Source organism: Danio rerio, chromosome 5, assembly GCF_052040795.2.
Source record: "Danio rerio strain M-AB ecotype USA chromosome 5, GRCz13ab, whole genome shotgun sequence".
NCBI classification, from domain to species: Eukaryota; Metazoa; Chordata; class Actinopteri; order Cypriniformes; family Danionidae; genus Danio; species Danio rerio.
Genome location: NC_141025.1, coordinates 35420810 through 35442211, shown reverse-complemented (window position 1 = coordinate 35442211; position 21402 = coordinate 35420810). Strand labels below are relative to the sequence as shown.

At 38.1% G+C, this 21402-nt stretch overlaps 1 protein-coding gene across 2 annotated transcripts in view; it reads right to left on the bottom strand.

The window, feature by feature from the left end:
- Window positions 1-21402, bottom strand: part of lamc3 (laminin, gamma 3) — a 225036-nt gene that overhangs the window by 144156 nt on the left and 59478 nt on the right. Inside the window, exon 1 of one of the 2 annotated variants that reach the window (XM_087253656.1) lies at window positions 6113-6864. The exons of the other annotated variant lie outside the window; for it this stretch is intronic. Within the exon in view, the coding sequence (XP_087109782.1) occupies window positions 6113-6482 (370 nt within the window). The 5' untranslated portion in view covers window positions 6483-6864. Of the gene's footprint in view, window positions 1-6112; window positions 6865-21402 lie in introns of those variants that run through there. 2 annotated transcript variants of the gene reach the window in all.

The following is a 21402-nucleotide window of genomic DNA, read 5'->3' as shown; positions in this document are numbered from 1 at the left end:
GAATGAAAGACTTTGCTTTAAAAAAATGCATATGAACTTGAATGTGTTCTTATTTTAAATAAGTATTTTCTGTCACCCAAAACTGTTTGTTCTATATACTGTAGTATGAATATGTGCAACATGAATGTAGCCAGGCGGACATAGTAAAAGTTAGCAATTTTTACTGCAACAAAACCTACAATATAGTGTCTGTTAGGATGTCTTAGTGCAACAGTAATAATACATCCTCTGCTGTAGCCTTATGGGCAGTAATATGTGTTGTAAGCACACTTCAGAATCAAACCAAACAGTATGTCAATTAGGGTTGGTCGATGTTGACAAATTTGGCATTGTACAATGTCTAATGTGAAACATCATGATGGGTGATGGCATCATCGTCATAGGGGGCGGTGAATTGATTATTGATTATACAAATTAATAATTTGTAGCCTAGCGTTTAAGCTACCTGACCCCCATGATCTTTGTTTTACCCATTACCAAACCAACAGTATCTGAGGTTTTCACTAGAATTACTAAGTACAAGTGTGAAAGTGAAAGATTGAAGTAACTTAATTATTTTGGTTGAATGAATCCATTTTGAACAAAATTTGTTCTTTAGATAAATCAGAGGCTAAATTCAAAATTTAAAAAAAAAAATCTCACTCTTGTTTTTTTTCATGACTTTCTGTCATGTACACCGACATGCTCACCCACAGCATGGCGTTGCCATGTTGAAATCATTTAGGCATAATTTAATCTCAGCATGTGAGAAGATTATCTTGGCTGGAGATAAGAAGGAAAGAAATGGAGAAAAAAACATGCGGGGGAAAAATAAAAAAAAGAGGACAAAGGTTGGTCTCCGTCTCTAATCATGATGATTACACAAAACTCAGCTGGACTTGAATTGGAATATGTACATGTACATGTCAACCACTGTGTCGTATAGAAAGCCACCGGGATGTAGTGCCACAGCTGTTCTCCTTGAAGAAAGAGCAGACTAAACTTATCTGTGTATATAAGTGGGTGTATTTGTGTCTGAACTCGACTGAACCTGACCAGACTCAATATTTACACATAAACTATAAAGCTGTGCGTAATCATGTCTGTGTATGGTAAAAACAGGAATGACTTTAAGCTTTTAATGATTTTGGAGTAAAATAAGAAAGTACACACTACAAGGGAATGCACAACAAAATCCTGTTAACATTTGCAATTTGCAGGGCACTTTGTAGATGACTTGGTGTTAAGTTGTTCGGCATCTGCAATTTTTTTTTTTTACTCAGTCTAAACACTTTGCTAAAACTGTAGATTTGCACACGTTTATTTTTAATGTTCCATACAAGTATTTTGCAGCAAACATCTGTATCTCATATTGGCCCTTTGAACTTCACTGAATGAAACCCACAATAGAAACCAGATGTGGAAACATTCCTTAGAAGTCTGCATGTGTGTGTTTGTGTATATTTACGTGTGTGTATGGGAAATACCTGACCTGGAACAGGACCTCTGCTGTTTTCTGTGTTTGTCTTATACTTTGTAGTGTTTTTGTACCACCCCCATCACTATGTGTGTGTGTGTGTGTGTGTGTGTGTGTGTGTGTGTGTGTGTGTGTGTGTGTGTGTTTGTGTGTCTGTCTGTCTGTCTGTCTGTATAGGCCTCCCTAGGATGTATATTGTTTGGTTTGGAAATTTGAGAAGGCCTTTCATAGACACCCAACTGCAAGGCATCTTTGAATCAGAGAGCGTACACCATTTTAACTTTGTTTTTAGCCTGATTAGCCTCTCAAGAAACAATTTTACAGCCCTTTTATCTCGCTTTGTTTTCTGTTCTCTTACTTTCACAAAATGTGCTTCCAACAGAATCACTAAGTCCCTTGTACGATTTTGATGTGGAGAAACTGAAAGCTTTTTTAAGAAGAAGCACCAAATACATTAACTTCAGCTAGCAGCTAGTTTAATGAGTAAATCAGAGTGACACATGGTTATTTACACTATGAATCAATAGTTTTGCTCTTTATGACTGTAAAAACTAAGTCTGGTTCACATTTGAGCTTGGAGGTGCCCACCGAGACAGGAAAGCAAAAAAAATCTATAGCCTAAAGACACCTTCACAGTTTGAGCTGTTTTTTCACACTGATATGAACTTTATATGTTTTTCAGTTGTCACATTACCAGAGGATTTAACCCATAACCCTCTAATTTCATTCTTAAACATGCTTTCAAAGGCTATTATTTATTACAAATAATAATAATGGTTTAGGCAAGATTTTCATCAGTGTATACTAATTCCTGGCACTTATTGTTCCAAAATGTCATCACTATTACTTGATGTACTGTAGTGAGTGAAGGATTTGAGCAAAAATATCACTGCATTACTTTATAATAGAACAAATATAGTATTTTAAAATAGTTTTCACAAGTTTTACATTAAATAGCACCGATTTTACCCCATTTATAAGATGTAAGATAAGCATTTGGTGTCTCAAGAATGTGTCTGTAAAGTTTCAGCGCACATACCCATCAGATAATTTATTATAGGCCCTACATTTTTTCCCGTTTTGGTGTCTAAATACATCTTATCTGTTTTTGTAGCCTGTAGCTTTAAATGCAAACGAGTTGATTCCCACCGCCCACATCAAATAGACGGTGACAGAGAACAGTTTTACTCAAACATACCAAGTAAGTTTATTTCATGTTTTTGTGGTGGAGTTTATCCAAGCCTTTCTGAAATGATGAGTCTCACATAAATGCCTTTTGCAGTGCACACACACACACACACACGTTTGGATTTACTGACACCATGCGAATGTAGTGATTTTAGTGGTTAAGAATTAGATAGCAATTTTACTCTCTTCATTACAAACATGCTCTGTTTTAAAAAAAGTTCTGTGGACGTGTATACATGTTATTATAGAAACATGGCACCTATCAATCAATTTGGTGGGCGAGGAAAACTGCACCCTTGTCACGTGGTGGGCCTCAAAATCTCTATATTTTGGCCCTATTTTAACCTTAGGAAATTTTAAAGACTTGTTGGGTTTAAATCACCCCAATACGACAGTGGACACACTATACATATACACAGTTCTGTGCAAACAGCTTACAAAAGTTAATTCTCACCATAGGTGCCCTTTATATAAGAAACTAAAAGTTTTGGACATAAAGATAAACTGTATTTAATTTTTATAAAAAAAAAAAAACCTTTTGAAGTATAACATATTACTGTACTTATCAGTAACTGTATGCCTTTCCACATTATTGGACAAAAAAGGCCTACATGTCAGACGCTCTAATTCAATTTTTAGCAAGAGTGTTAAAGATTGTGTCAATTTGTTGGTGTTGTTTGACTTCAGCAGGCTGTTGCAGTAATGTGCTAATAACCAAAACTACGGTTGTGTCACCTGACTGTCGTCTACGTCCAAGTGTAGCTTCAACACAAGTTTAGTAAAAGTTATTTTTTTTTAATTGCTTCATACTAACTGTGTTGTTCTGTTACTCTGTCTCTCTGAGGATTAAAGATGAAAAATAAGAGCGAAATCTCACAGAATACAAATAACAGTTTTTTTATTTCAAAAATGTTATATAAGACAATTGGGAGTACTTATGATTGAAAACAATGTAGCATTAAGCCTGCAGGGCAATAATGTAATAGAACTAGTATACAGCTGAGATTTCAGCCATCTAAAGTGATAGGCCAACAGATTTCTGTCACATTTACATACAGCATCCAATTCACAGCTGGGACTGGGACAAGACTGCCGTTTATAACAGTAGTTGTAGTTTAGTTTGCATTCGATTTACTAAGAAAAGAATGCTGGGTTGAATGTTTAGTAAATAAGTTTTAAATGCACTATTAATTAGTATTTTATTAAAATTAAAAAATATATATTAAAATATATTTTATATATAAAAATATTCATTCATCCATTTTCTTTTTGGCTTAGTCCCTTTATTAATCTGGGGTCGCCACAGCGGAATGAACCGCCAGCTAATCCAGCATAAGTTTTACGCCGCGGATGCCTTTCCAGCCACAACCCATTACTGGGAAACATCCATACACACTCATACATTATGGTGAATTTTAGCATACCCCAATTCACCTGTATCACATGGCTTTGGACTTGTGGGGGAAACCGGAGCACCCGGAGGAAATCCACACCAACACAGGGAGAACATGCAAACTCTACACAGAAATGCCAACTGACCCAGCCAAGGCTCGAACCAGCGACCTTCTTGCTGTGAGGCGAAGGTGCTACCCACTGCGCCACCGCATTGCCATATTTAAAAATATATATAAAATACATTAAAAATGTCTGAAAGTATATTGAAAATTCAGGTGTTCTCTTCAGATGTGTCTGACATGTAGTCTGGTTCTGTCAAGGTTTTTTTTTTTCTTCACTCCTCTTTACTCAAGATTTTTTCCCTCTCCGCTGTCGCCACTGGCTCGCATGGTTCAGGATTGGTAGAGCTACGCATCGATGAATTTGCTCTTCAGTGTTTGAATTCTCAGTAATGATTTTATATCACACTGAACTGAGCTAAACTGAACTGAACTTAAACACTAAAAATTGAACTACACAGTTCCAGTTACTATGACAATTTATGTTAAGCTGCTTTGACACAATCTACATTGTAAAAGCGCTATACAAATAAAGCTGAATTGAATTGAATTGAATGTATTTTTTTTTTCAGGAAATTTTCTCTGTTGAACATAAAATCTGATATTTTCAAGAATATGAATACACAAATAGTTGCAGGTCCCCCATTGACTTCCACTGCGTTTTTTTCATACAGTAGAAGTCAATGGGGACCATTAACAGTGTAGTTACATTTGTAAAAATATATATAATGTCATGTATGTTTGGAACAATTTGAGGGAGAGAAAATGATGACAGAATTTCTACTATTGGGTGAACTATCCGCTTGTTAATTTGTGACGTATAGAATACTGTTTCAGGGTCCAAGCCGCTACTTATTTGAATTGAGAAAATGTTTGTTTATGGCCACTTTTTTGTCATATCACACATTAAAGTGTTTTTTTTATGAAATCATGGTGTACACATCCATCTCTGGACTTGCTGCATCACAAAAAGCAAAATTTTAACTTTTTTATTTCAAATTTTTTATAAAACATTAATCACTTTCTGGCCATTTTATATTAGACATGGATATATACATTGTGATTGTGTTTTTCCGAAGTATTACAGCCCTTTGTAAATGTTTATTATTACCATTTGATGAGTCTCCCCATACAGTTTGATTAAGCGCTTGGAACCGGAAGCCGCTTCACATGACTTCACACTTAACAAACGGATGACTTTAAAAACAAAACACTACATGTACTGAGTTCACTTAGATGGCTCACGATATTCAGATAAGCCTAGATGCTTTACAACACGGTTACAACTGTTCAAATTTTGGCTAAATAAGTATATAGCTAACACTGTATTGCATCAATGTTAAATATTATAAATATTAACTATGATATAAATCTAAATATACTGACAATTTTTGCCAGTTTGCTTATTTACTATTTTTTTTTTTTTACATAGTATTTATATATACATAATCATATTTTTAGGACTGTTAAATTTGTCTGACCCATTTGCATCTGGACAGTACGTCTCAAATAAGCCACTTGAAGAAACATATCTGAAAACAGCAGTTTTAAATAAGATAATATAATAATAGTTTTTATTTCTGTATTTTCAGTATTTTACTAGTGTCCTCGTTATTTGCTTTTTTTAAATCATTTTTTTAATATATTCTATGTAAATTAAATTGACTTCAACTTCACTTTTTCATTTCTTCTGAAATGTATTTGTTTCACATAAATGCCAGGTATTTATTTTTATTATTGTTACATTTAAAAAAAAAAATCTAAATTATTTTAATATTATTTTACATTTTTAATTATTAGCTTAATTTTAATTGATAAAAACATTTCTGAATAGTTCTCATAAGCAATACCAGCACTGCTCTACAAATTCCAGTTCACATTTCTTCTGCACATATAAACACAATGTAAACAAGAAATAAAATCAGGCATGCTATAAATATTTTAGAATTTAGCACATTCAGTGCTGTATTTTCCCTCCATTTCATCAATTTCAAAGCCCAGTAGGGAGTCTTACCAAGATGCAGAGTGATGTTGACTGAATTCGGGTACTGAACTCCATAGAACATGGACTGGCTCTGCCACCAGGTGGGCTCCTCATCCGTGTGGAAGTCTGTCAGGTAAGTGGCGTTACGATTTAGCTCAGAGTCGAAGGCGTCACAGTGATGACAAGAGCGCGTGGACCCAGTCTGCATGCAGTAGTCCTCAGGTGGGATCCCGCACACATTTGAAACTATCACGGAATGATTGAAGGCCGCATTTTCAAATTTAGGTAAACACAAGCTCGGGACGCCATTCTCATCATAACACGAGTCCATTCCAGCAAAAACAAAGTAGACGCTGGCAAAAAGCAGAAGTAAAAGAGAGTGAAGTGCAGAGGAATCCATCCTTCCACAATGGCCTACAACAGAAACAACTTCAAAAGAGCCGAGTGCTCGAAAACAAGTCTAGCAAATAATCCAAATCAGAGCCACATGCTACAGGGAAAAAAACTTCAAGGGAAGTTCAGTAGTTCAGTGTTCAAAGGCAAGCATAATAAAGTATGTGATACAGCGAACACGCATGCAGATACACACATTTTGTGTAGGAAAAAAACAATTCTCTGAGTTTGCATGCAGCAGTAAAGTTTCACAAAATGTGGAAGAGATGCAGCTCAGATAAGCAGGAGAGGTTTACAGAAACTGGAATATTCCTTCATCTTCAGTCTTTCCCCTCAGTGCATTTTTCTTTCTAACAGCATGTGTTTCCTCTGTAACTGGGACACCAAGTTTCTTGCTCTCTCATACAGATTTACAGACAGACAGAGCAGAGGGAGGAGAAAAGGGTGGAGGGGAGTCACTGGAGTTGACCAATAATTAGATAAATAGAGGGAGGCACTACATGAGGAAATGAGTTTGAAAAAGGGGGCTATAGTGGTGCCCTCTATTTTAAGGCGGGAGATAGGAATCACTGATATGTTCTTCAGTGAGAGGTATGGATTAGCTGAAAAGCAAGACATCATGAACTATGCAGTAAATTACCCCCCCCCCCCCCACACACACACACACCCACCCTTGATTTACAGGGATTCTTTTACATTTAAAAGGGTAGATTTTCTAACTTTATTGAGTGTATGGGTCAATCACATAATGTCTAATATTCAATCAAAACATGCAAATTAGGATAAATAAATAAGACTAAATGGGAAAAACAAACTTTGGCACAATTTACATCAAATGTGTCATCTACACCGATGTACTTGAGGAGGTATTCAAACAGGCTATTTAATGCTGCTCAGAGATTACAATAACGCAATTACACTCTAGTAACAATTGCATAAATTATAGGGTTGCTTAAAATAAATGAATAGTCCTTGACAAGATGAATGAATTGATCTTAAAAACAGAAATTCAACACAAAAGTACAGTAAAATGAATGTATAAAATAAAAACTTGTATTATGGCTGTCTGACATTTGCATACGTATTAGTTGAAGTCTGTCTGACCCATAAGACACATTGATATCTATAAAATTGTAGCAAATCGTCATCTTAGAATTATACGGTTCTATCTGGCATTTTTGTCAACATTAAGTTATTGACATATTCTTAATAAATGACAACTTATTTACATTATGGGACGTTTTTATAAGTTGTTTATACCAAGAATTTTTATTTAAAAAGCAACTGTTACACACAAACTGTTGCTGTGTGGAATGCAAAAACTTTAAAGCTCAATATCTCAAAATCTCCTAAAAGTCAAAAAGTCATTGCATGATCTATTAATGATGAGATTCTGAAGTGGGCATATGATGGACAATTTTCTGTCTTATAAGGTAAATCCCCATAGACATGAAAAAATAAAGTAGTAATTGCAGATTTAAGGAAAGTAGTGGAGTAAAAATACCGATACTGCACTAAAAATGTACTCAAGGGAAAGTAAAAGTACACATTTCCAGCCTGGTCTTAGCTGGTCAGGCTGGAAAATGACCAGCTAACACCAGCTTGACCAGCCTAGCCAGGCTGGGAGCCCAGCCCAAACCAGCCATGTCCAGCTTAAACCAGGCTGGTCAAGCTGGTTTTAGTTGAATGTAGCTGGTCATTTTCAAGGCTGGAAATGGCTGGAAACCAGCCTGGAAATGGCCAAAACCCCTCTAAAACCAGCCTGGTCAACCAGCTAAAACCAGCTAATCAGCCTAATTATAATTAGTTACATTATACCACTGAAGGCCACATGAGAGAATCTGTGAATGGCAGCAAAATTTAGCCACTGATCACGGTAAATCATATGATTAACATGGTGAATAGTCAAATTTCATCCATTCTACAAACATAAATTTGATAACATTTATTTAATGGTTGCAAAGCAATTACTTCTTCAAAATATGTCGTAGATAGAATGAGGTTTCAACATTTTGTTAACAAATGAGTAAAGAAATCAGTCAAGCTACCAGTTCATTCAAGAACATCGAATCGTTGAGAAAACCAGTGAACAGACTATTTTAAATATACTGTGTCCATATTAAACTAGACAAATAAAACTATTTAAATAACATCAACAAAAAGTAATTTTTTAATGATTTACCTGTCACAATATACTAAATGTTATGTAATTATACATGAGTAGTACTATACTTATGTAATATTACATAGTAGTACTAAAAGTACTATTAGAAGTTGAGCTCAAAATCTAGGCCTGTATGTAAATAATGTCCACATACATCTGTCATTTCAGTTACTGAAGTGAATAACCAATCAACAAATTAAAATGGTCAAAAATCCTTAATTTACATTGAATTAATTTTCGGTTTTTATAAAGTACTTTTTATATTCCAAAATATAATCATTAATACATTTGACAGTCAAAAAGCCCAAAAAGACTTGGACCCTTTTAATAAAGTTGAATTTTGTGATATACAAGAGTCTGCCAGTGTTTTTTGGCCTAATACTGGATGGTTATTCATTATCACAAATCATGTACATGCTAAAGTCATATTTAAACTTGGAGGCACAATTTCCCAACTTCTTATAGTCAAGTAATTTGCAACCTCTTTTGCAAAACTTTCAGAAGATCTTGTGCCAGCTGAGTAAAAACGATTACAAATATATTTGGACATAACCAGTGATGGCAAAAATTGTGGGAGCACTTTTTTTCACACAACAGTAAATTAATATTTACACACGCAAATAACCTGAAGTTTTCTATGTACACATAAATATTTGAGGCAATCACTGGCGCTTGACTTTTTCCTTCAGCAAACAAATTGACAGTCTTACAGTGTTTGTGGTAAATGACAGTGTAACTATTCATTTCAGTTGAGTTGAGTGTAATTTGATTGTGTGCACTCATTAAGACAAGGTAATCTCAAGCAACAACATAATCATTTGTTTAACAGACGCGGTAAAGAGTAAAGAGAACGGAGTGATTGATTTTCCTTTCTGGAAACCTTTTATATGAAAGAGAATTCGAGCCACACGGAAATGCAATCATTACAGAGGAACATGAGGGATAAACGCAACACACTCATGGCATTGCTTTTCATTGACAGGACTGTGATTGGACAGTAATTCAATTTCGCCGCGGCACAATTTCCTCTCTGTTTAGACTGCAATGCAAAAGACAACATTATTCAGGCATATGCAATAACGTGTCTCATATTTAATCTGCAAAATGTAAAGCGTCACATTTGCGATATAGTTGGATAAGTGGATTATATTTCAGGCTGTGAATGCTTTTCATTCCAACAAGAAAGACATTTCTACAGTTTACTTTTTAATAAGCAAATCACCATACATTTTAATGAAGAGATGAGCAGCAGTAAAGATACATCATGAGTTTTGCTTCTCACTGTGACACAATAGGCAGGTTACAACAGAAAACTAACAAGTGTCATGATTGTATCGAGTTTGATTCTCTTTAATGACGGTGTTGCATGAACCAAGATCTGCGAGGTACATTCTGCAGATTAGTTCTGCAAAACTAGTTTAAAAACCAAAACTTTGCTACCATTATGTTGGTAGCACGTTATAAAATATTGCTACAATGTACTTAACATGTTCAAGAACATTGTTAACATGTTTCTGGCATTACAACCAACTTTAAGACGTTCTCTTGTGATAATAAATAAGATTTAATTTGATTGAACAATAGACAAATTACCAATGTTTTTTTCTGTGCACATGCAGAGATGCGTCCATTTGCTTTTTGATTAAACCACATTGCTTTTACCAGCATAGGTTCGGTTGCACACAGACAATAACATCTTTATTCTGGGATTACCACTCTTAATAAATACACTTGCATATGAAGTAAATCAAATCTCAAAGTATTTACTGGGGCACTTGTGATTTTTACTGGAGGACGTGCCCCAGTAAATTGGGTCTAGTAATTCCCCTTCCAGGAGGAAACCTGCGAACATGGGGAGAACATGCAAAATCCCCACACAAAATGCCAACTGACCCAGCCGGGGCTCGAACCTTCTTGTGACCATCTTGCTGTGAGGCTTCAGCGCTACCCACTGCGGCACCGTGTTGCTCTAAAATGTTTCATGGATGATAAATGTGTTCCAATATGTTCCTATCATGTTTTAAAATGTTGCTAGCCTACTGTATATGCTAGTGATGCAGCTCTGAAAATCATGAGCTAGGTGGATTTATGCTTTGGAAGATGTAGCAAATTTAATGAGTTTTGACAGTCTCAGTGAAAGTCTACAAGATTGTCATAGTTGTGATAATCTGTTTCATGAAAAATTTAAATATAAGCAGTTAAAATATGTAGCAAATATACTATATAATATATTCAGTTCAGCTTGATAATCACTCTGAAGCTTTAATGCTCTCAAAAGACATTTGACATGAAGATGCAGATCATAATAGATTACTATGTTGGTCCAAGCCGGCATAATTCAGAAAAACTCCCCCATAAATGTATGTCTACGTTTGAAGTTGCACTGGTAAGCTCGCATCTAATCAGCTTTGTTTCTGGGTATGCAGGGTGCAATCTAGTGGCTTTATAGCATTGTGCCACCGGGCAGCTCCTTAGAGCCACAACTGCTGTAAAAATGGCCCATCATTATTTTATCAAGATGAATGAGCACACTTCACTCGGAGGACCCACTAAACATTCAGGGGAAAGTAAAGTGCAGGGGTAGGGGACCAGATATTCATTTATCATTTGCTGCACAAAATGCCGTCCTACCTTTGTAAGCAAACCAAAACCTTACAAGCTATTGTAGTGGTCAAACCTGTATTGAATGCAGGCTTATACCTACATTCACATTTATTCATTAAGAAGACACTTGTGAGGCTTGAGAAGTGATTAGGTAAGACTGTCCAGGATACTAGACCTGCACCTTTCCTCTTTCTCTATTCTTTGTCTCTACAGCCTGTGTTGTCTCCATCTAATTAGCTGATGGTTAAAGAAGTCAGGAACAGTCATTATATAAACCTTCATTAGGATGTTCCTCTCTTTCAATGCTCTGTGCTGGACTAGCACTGCAGTTTTCACATTTTCACTGAGCTGCTCCGCAGTGGCTTTGATTAGTCAGTCTAAAGTGCTTCAGAGAGCTGAGTGCTTGCTTGTGATGCGTCGAATGTTCAATAAATTAGGCACATTGATGTGACGTTTGTGTCACAGTATATTTTTCACTTGATTTCTGTGTTTCAATGTAATTTTGTGAAATTTAATTGCTTCTCTCAAGATATTACATTTAAGATAATTACCAGTTAGTAGTATTTGATTGTTTTCAGTTAGGATATGATTAAAACAGACTGGCGTTCTTGTTAACGTCAATCAAATAGTCAAGCAAAATTGTACACTGACAAAATATACATGGTTTAATTCTTACCTTTGTCTATGTTCAAGTCAATATTCAATCAATCAATAAATATAATATCACATTCTAACAGATAAACTTCAGTATAACAATCTACACTCATCGGACACTTTATTAGGTACACCTGTCCAACCTCTTGTTAACGCAAATTTCTAATCAGCCAATCACATGGCAGCAACTCAATGCATTTGGGCATGTCGACATGGTAGGGAAAACCTGCTGGAGTTTAAACAGAGCATCAGAATGGGGAGGAAAGGTGATTAAAGTAACTTTGAACGTGGCATGGATGTTGGTGCAAGACGGGTTGGTCTGAGTACTTCAGAAATTGCTGATCTACTGGGATTTTCATGCACCACCATCTCTAGGATTTACAGAGAATGGCCTGAAAAAGAGAGAATATCCAGTGAGTGGCAGTTCTGTGAACGCAAATGTTTTGTTAAGGCCAACAGTAACTACCATTTATTACAACCAAGATATGCAGAAGAGCATCTCTGAATGCACAACACGTCGAACCGTGAGGCGGATGGGCTACAGCAGCAGAAAACCACACCGGGTGCCACTCCTGTAAGCTAAGAACAAGAAACTGAGCCTACAATTTGTACAGGCTAACCAAAACTGGCAATAGAAGATTGGAAAAACGTTGCCTGATCTGATGAGCCTCGATTTGTACTGCGACAGCAAGTCTGAATTTGATGTCTACAACATAAAAGCATGGATCCATCCTGCCTTTTATCAATGGATTAGGCTGGTGGTGTAATGGTGGGAGGGATATTTTCTTGGCATACTTTGGGCCCATTAATAAAAATTGAGCATTGTGTTGACACCACAGGCTATTGCACAGTATTGTTGCTGACCACCACATTCATCCCTTTATGACCACAGAGAACCCATGTTCTGATGGCAACTTCTAGCAGGATAACACTTGTTTTTTTAACATGACATTGAGATCAATGTACTCAAATGGCCTCCACAGTCACCAGACCTCAATCCAATAGAGCACCTTTGGCATGTGGTGGAATGGGAGATTCGCATCATGGATGGGCAGTCGACAAAGCTGCAGCAACTGCGTGATGCTTTCATGTTAGTATGGACCAGAATCTCTGAGGAATATTACCAGTACTTTGTTGAATCTATGCCAAGAAGAATTAAGGCTGTCTGAATGCAAAAGGAGGTGCAACCCAGTACCAGTAAGGTGTACCTAATAAAGTGGCCGGTGAGTGTATTTAGAAAGCACAACTCTACATCTGTTGTTTTCCGGTTCAAATTAAATTAAAACATGAATATGTCCTCACCAGTCCTTCCTTTCTGTCACACCTAATTAATGTATAATGGCCACACATTTTGCACACACATTCACAATGCATGCAAATCAACACTCAAAGATGCTCATACAGTATATGCAACCCTATAGTTGCAACGCCTATAGTTGAAAAAGGACAAGTATATCTGATCTTCTTGGAGGTAATTTGCTTTTAGATGAATGACCAACCTAAATGTGTGAGTTTTAAAAATGAATTGCCATTATTAAGAGGAAATGAGCCATGAGCACCTCAACATGGCGCTCAGTTAGACACACAATGAGATCAAGATCCAAAGTCTGTGATTTATGAATGATTTTTTTCTGCCAATTTGAGAATTACAGAGGGTGAACAGAAAAAGACCTAATCTAGATGAAGGACGTGTGTGACAGAGCAGTAGGGGACTTTAATTGTACAGTGGACTGTCACATACTGTAAAGACAGGTTCAAACAAGGCTATAAAGGAAGTTTCTGGCAAATGAGATTGATAACGAGAGCAAAGAGACATTTGACATGAGAAGAGAAGAGTGCGAAGAGATGATGAGAGGAGGACAATTAGGTGCTGGAAGAAGGAAAGGTGGGTGGATGCATAGAAGGTGAGCTAATGTTACATGAAGCTGAAAAAAAAAGACAATAATGGAAGTATGGGGGTGGTTGAGAGGAACAGATTCAGACAAGATGAATCCAATCCATCAAGCTGTGCATTTAGACGCTAAGACAAAAAAAGACTTCAAGAACCCCAATGAATCTTGAGTGTACGGCGAGTCGGCTGAAAGCTTGATGAGAATTCAGATAGAGACAGCTTGCAATAGACCACCTGAAGGATCCTGCAACACTCCATTAAAACCCACTCCATTGCGCAGCTCTATTTAAACCCAAAGATGGTTTCATTCTCACCTGTGTTTTGAGCACATTTCACAGAGTAAATGAACTGTGGCCTTCAATCAGCAGAGAGAAAAGAGAATTAACTCAAATGAGGCCCAGCTCACAAATGGACACACATTAAAATGCATTAACACACAGATGAAGAGCAAAATGTGTGTTTTCAGCTAAAACAAACAGCAATCAAATGAGATTAGATTTAACTGACATGGTTTTTAAATCAGAAACAAAGTGCATACATTGCATTTGTGACGATTATTGCAACAGTTACCAAACAATAGTTGGTACTGTGTAACGAAGGTGGCCGATCAAACACATCATTATTTTGCTTTAAATAAAACACCATCAACAATTTAATGCACCATAACAAATAATACACCTTCAACCTCTCCTAGCCAGAAAGATTGGATGGTCAGTGTGTAATATGATTCCAAGGTATTTACAACATGAAGAAATGGACACACAGATATGGTCAAGCTTTTATAAGCTCTCTGCTTAAGACTGATGCTTTTAATGTAAACCGTTATTCTCTCTTTATGTGTAATCAGGTGTTTTGCAACAAGTCTCTTGCTCATATATTAAAATTATGGTTTTAATACTCCTGCAATCAGTGTTTTAACTCAATCACAGCCAAACCAGATCATAGATGGTTCATGTTTGATGTCCTTGCAAAACTAATTTGGTGTACTAAACGATTGTTTACATTTTATGTCAATATGCATGCAACATATTTGTCACACCTCGGTTCACTACAGGAAGGAACAGGATCACAGGATTATCAAAAACATAGGTTTAATTACCAACACTTACATGGATGAAGACAGGAAGGACATGGGTTGAAAACAGACATCAACTGAGAGATCAAGAAGAATGCCAGACGAAGACTGAATGACATACAGGGACTATTAATACACAGGGGATGATTGAACTGATTACACACAGGGATGAACACAGGTGAAGGTGATGAACATTAACACATGGCGGGAACTGGAGCAAAGGAGCACATGGGGAAAGGTCACATGATGAAAACAAACACACAAGGAAGACATGATGTGACAATATTAACATTTTAAGAAACATTTCTGCATCAGCTTACACTCAGAATGCATATGCAAATCACCACGCTACCGAACAAAAGACTGTAAAAAGTGCCTCGGGAGAGTTAACTTCTCATTGGTCAACTCAGCTCCAGAGGGTGGGAAGAAGACTATCATTATAAAAGCTTTTGACTAAGACTGCACCCAAAGAGAACCACAAAGAACACCCAGATACCCTGAAAGTGAGAGAGAGTTGTTTCGTTCCACCTCTGGACAGCTTTTCTTCAGGTCCAGTGAAGAGACTTGGACTCTGGCAAAAATTAGTTAACCGCACAGCTCAGACATTCCCATCTCCAATACTTTTCCTTAGAGTCTAGTTAAGTTTAAAACGCCGCGAAACCAGAAGTCAACATGACTAGTCCTTTTTTCGCCTCAAAAACTTGAAACAACAGACTCCACACAACTCCAAGCCTCACAGGACAAAAGCCGATCACCAGCTAACCACGTGGGAACCAACGCTCAACATAGGGAGTTCTTCACATCACAAAAGGATGGCAAGTAACACCTCCAGATTACCACTGAACTGGTGTAAACTAAATGTAACCTTAAAGAAACATCAGAAGGGTTAAATACAGGGCTTAATTTGTGCCGGAACACACTTTATCTTTACGGTCATCCGCGACACACCGCCACCCCCCAACCCCCAATCTTTTGTCCACAACCCCACCCCCCCTTCTTTTTATGGGAATATTGTTGCAAAAAATGATATGGGCTGAATTTAAACAAACAAATTAAAGTGAACAATAATACGTTTCTTTTTTTGATTCAGCCCATATAAATTGTTAGCAACAGTTTTGTAAAAAAAAAAAAAAAAAAAAAAATCAGTGTAGATAAATAAAGAGATATAAATAAAGATAAATATAGAGACAGATGAGAGGAGAGAGGATATAAATAGTTAATAAATTATAGATAAATAAATAGACAGGCAGGCAAACAATAGCAGATAAAATATGAAAATGCAAATAGAGAGAGACAGACAGATGAGGGCAGAGGCACAGATAGATTAATAGTGAGTTTGTCATTTAGACATATAGACAAACACAGGCAGCAAAACAATAGATAGAGAGACAACAGATGATAGCAGAGAGGCAGATAAATTTAAAGTGAGTCTGTTTTCTGTTTGTCTGCAGACAGACAGATGGGTAAACAGACAGATAGATGAAACCAGAAAGACAGATAGATAAATAGACACAGACAAATGATAGCAGATAGAAAGATAGACAGATAGATGAGAACAGATACATAGATAAATAGCAAGTCTGTCTATCAATCATTATCTGTCAATTTATATAAATACTTAATGCTAAAATGATAAAAGACAAGATATGATAGCAGATAAACACACTTATAAAGAGATAAATATAGTGTGTTGACTACTGTACATCTGTCATACCAATAAAGCAGAGCAAAACTGAACTGAAAAGGTAAGAGAGAAAGAAAGAAAAATAGAGCCAACAGAGAAAGAGAAACCGATTAAGAGAAACAGAGGCAGCGAAGAGACTTGGGAAGACAGAGGGAGCAGAACCGATTGCGGTCAGTGATAAGCATCTGTAAAGGTCAAATTGAGAATGCTGTTGGAAATAAATGGCATGGCTGCTTCGCCATTAGACCCAGAATTAAGAGCAGTGGCACCAATAAAACAGGAGTGCTTTTACTTTCCCTCTGGCTTATCTTCACAGCGCCTGGGAAAAAGGGCTGTTTGGCATGTTGTAGGACTCCCATTTTAGCCAGCCTCTTCAAAGACCAATGACTTCATTATCTTAAAATGCATACTCAATACTATGGAGTCATTCAAAGGATAATACACACGAGAATGACTTGCAAATTCATTTTCAAAACTATCTATTCACTCCAGAGAAGGAACTTATTTCATGTCTGGTGCAAAACAAATTCCAGTACCTTGAAGGAAAAAGATTGAACTTTCATGCAGCTCATCTTCATAAATTTAATATTTAGCTGACATATTGTAGTATGAGTGTGTGTGTACAGTATATATTTAAATACATTAATAAATAACTATCACCACAGGCCCTTAAAGCAGTTAATCCTTTCAGGTGCATGAAACGATATGTATGTTTAATGAATGAATAGAAAATATATATTTTTTATGTGATAGGTCATTGAAATATAAATTTTTTTAAAGGAATATCTATTGTGATATAAACACAAATTTGTCAGATGGCTTAAATAGCTCTATTATGGAGGTATTCATTCATTTATAATTTAGGGTGATTCTGTATAAAATAATAAACAAATTAAAAGCAGATAAATACAATAAAAGTAAAAAAAATTGTGCTTTGAAGTTTTCTGAGAGTATTCAGGTACAGAAATTGAATGAGCAATTGTAAAATAACACTGTATAGGGCTCGACTTTAATGATCTAGGTGCAAAGTCTAAAGCGCATGGTGCAAAAGCATTAAGGGTGATTCCAAATCCCCTTTTACAATTTTAAGGACGGAAAATATGGTTTGCGCAGCAGCGCATAGCCTAACAGGGTTGTTCTTATTCTCTTAATGAGTTATGAGTGTGTTTTGAGCATAATGTGCATTAAACCAATCAGTCTTGTCACATTGTATCGCGCCACGGAACTAAATGCTTCACTAGCAAGAAAACAGTTAGACAGACTATCTATCACCATATGGTGATGCATACGTCTCCAAAACCTGACAGGAGGACAAATCTAAACTTGTTTTTATTAAAACAAATATAAATACGGATGTAATAAATAACACTACTACTAATAATAACATTATACAAATGCAAGTTATCATGAATAAACGGAAAAAAGCCCCGAGGTCAAGAAGGCATATAGGAGGAGGCAGTGGTTTTTATTATTATTATTATGTTGAAAATAATAATTTTTGTAATATTTTAATCCTTTAATTCTTTTTCATTTGTTAAATTATTTAAGTATTGCTGTACATCCTATGTGTATTAAGCAATGTGTACGCATTTAAGGTACACAACTAACTCGCTCTGCACTGAACTTTAGACCTGCTTTCAGCTGGTCAATTGCGCAGTCTGTTTTAGTTCCTAAAACAATGCGCCTTAACACACCTTCATTCTAAACCGGAACACCCATGATTCTACAAAGCAAATGGATTTGCTATTTAAACAATGTGGCGCAAAACAGGAAAATTAAGGTTGCGTTAGTTTGAAAATAGCAACACAACACATCTTATTGCACTGGGTGTATGATAGTGTCAGGTCCTCTGTCTGATCACCTGGGTTTGTTTGTGTTTTGCACTTGTTTACATGTATTTCAGCACGTGTGGTGTTTTGATCGCTCTCTCATTACATACTTGCTTTGACACGTCTCCACCCATCTTCCCACTCATCCCTATTATTCAATTAAACCAATTTCACTCACCTGTCTTCCCGTAATTTTCCCTCTATTTATATCGCTCTCCTCGTGTTGTCATTTGTCAGATCGTTGTCCTGTCCAGTCAGTTCCTGTTGTCTCGAGCCCGTCTTCTGGTTGGTTATTCCTTTTATTTATTTCTTCGTTTTTGACCCCTCTCTGTCATCTGCAGGACCTGGTTCTGTTTTGTTTATTCGCCGTGGTTGGCCGATTGTCTCCGATCCCCGGCATCAATATTCCCTCCCGTCACCTGTTCCTCTCTTCTTCTCCCTCTCGGCTCCGCCGCCCGCCGGATCCAGTATACCGCTGTATCGCCCCCTGCCGAGTGAACTTGTAATTAAACCCTGAGAGACATTTTTTCCCTTCTACAGAGCGGTTTCTGTTGACAGTTTTTTGAGCTCTTTTTTCCGAGCAACCTTGAAGTTTGTTTTCGTTTCATTTTGTTAATTTTATTTACCTGAGTCCCTTTAAAGATCCCAGTAAATATTCTATCCTCTTCGGAGCAGTTTTTGTTGAACTTTTCAATTTTTTTTTTTTTTTAATTTGATTAGAATTTTTCTCCCTGTGCTTAAGCCCAATTGGGTAATTTTTTGTCACTAATAAATTCTGAAAGAGACCTGCACTTGTGTCCGTTCTGTTCCCTGACAGAACGATCTGACCACTATGGACACAGCAGGTCCAGATCCTGTCAGAGCAGCGGTTGCCCAGCAGGGGGTGCTTTTGGGCCAACATGAGACCCGACTCAGCAACACCAGCAGAGAGGTGGAAGTGCTTTCCAATCAGGTGGCTGAACTTACCAATCGCTTGCAGGAACTCCAGTATGAAACCACACGGCAAGGTTTTCGCCATGAGCCTGAACCACGTTGTAATAATCCACCACCATATGATGGGGACCCTAACTCATGTCGGGCCTTCTTGGCACAATGTTCGGTGGTATTTGCCCTTCAACCACGCATGTATGATGCTGAAGAGACTAAGGTGGCCTTTGTGTTGACCCTCCTTACTGGTAAGGCCCGTGAATGGGGAACATCCGTTTGGGAAACAAGAGCCATCTGTTGCGCCTCTTTTAATGATCTCCGACTGGAGATGATGAGACTATTTGACCGGTCTGCCAGAGGACAGGAGGCTGCGGATCAGCTTGCTCTCCTCCATCAGAGTGGGCGATCGGTCACGGAGTATGCCATCTTGTTCAAAACCCTAGCAGCATCCTGTGACTGGAATGAGGGGGCATGTCGATCCATTTTCCGTGCAGGCCTTGAGGAGGACATCCAGGATGAGCTCGCCACTCACGAACTGCCACACAACTTTGACGATCTTATTAATCTGGCTCTACGCATCAAGGCTCGCCTCAATCGCCGACACCAACGTAAGCTGACCCGCTCCTCTGGCAGGGTGGAGGGCACCCTTTCATCTTCCACATTTCCTGCTGCACCTGACCCTGAACCCATGCAAGTGGGTCGTTTGCGATTAACACCCCAAGAGAAACAACTACGTCTGGCCCGGGGTTTGTGCCTTTATTGTGGCAAACCAGGACACTTTGCCGCAGTCTGCCCAGCAAAAGCCAAAGCCCACCAGTGAAACGGGGGATCCTGGTGGGCGCTATTCCCCTTCATTCCCCCTCCTCCCGTACTCTGCTACCCGCACTGATTCAGTATAGAGGTTCTACCAATGCCTGTTCTGCTCTCCTCGACTCGGGAGCAGAAGGAAACTTCATGGACAGCTCTGTGGCCAGCCAGTGGGGTATTCCAGCCATTCCTCTCCCTGATCCCATCCCTGCCCGTTCCCTTGATGGTACCCTGATTGCTACTATCTCCCATGCTACTCCCTCCGTAAGTCTTGTTATATCTGGAAATCACCGTGAGGTTACCAAACTGTACCTTCTTGACTCTCCCAGTGCTCCCATAATTTTGGGACATCCCTGGTTGGTGCAGCATGGTCCTCATGTGGATTGGTCTGGAAATTCAGTTTTGTCCTGGAGTCAGTCTTGTCTTGAGTCTTGTCTTGGTCCTGCCCCGTTTCCTGTTTCTGTGTGTCCTGTTTTGCAGGTGAATGCAGCGGATCTGACAGGGGTTCCGGCGGAGTACCGCGATCTGAGTCTGGTGTTCAGCAAGTCCCGGGCCACATCCTTGCCTCCTCACCGACCCTATGACTGTGCCATAGAACTCCTAGGCACTTCTCCGCCTAAGGGTCACTTGTATTCCCTTTCTAGTCCTGAAAGAGAGGCCATGGACAAATATATAGATGAATCCCTTAAAGCTGGCCTCATCCGCCCTTCCTCGTCTCCTGCAGGCGCTGGGTTCTTCTTCGTCCATGTATTGATTATCGAGGGCTGAATGACATCACTATTAAGAATAGGTATCCCTTGCCTCTCATGTCTTCAGCCTTTGAACTCTTGCAGGGAGCCCAGGTCTTCACTAAATTTGACCTCCGGAATGCCTACCACCTTATCCGTATTCGAGAGGGGGATGAGTGGAAGACCGCCTTTAACACCCCTACGGGACACTTTGAATATCGGGTCCTTCCGTTTGGTCTGACAAATGCCCCGGCTGTCTTCCAGGCCCTGGTTAATGACGTGCTGAGAGACATGGTAAATCAATTTGTCTTTGTGTACCTTGATGATATCCTGATATTTTCTCCCTCCATGCAGGTACACACTCAGCATGTTCATCAGGTGCTGCAACGATTACTGGAGAATCAATTGTTTGTTAAGGCGGAGAAGTGCGTCTTCCATGCTAAGTCAGTTTCATTCTTGGGGTTTGTGATTTCGGCGGGTGAGATCAAAGCTGACCCCTCTAAGGTAAGAGCTGTTGCCGAGTGGCCAACTCCAGACTCTCGTAAGGCACTGCAGCGGTTCCTG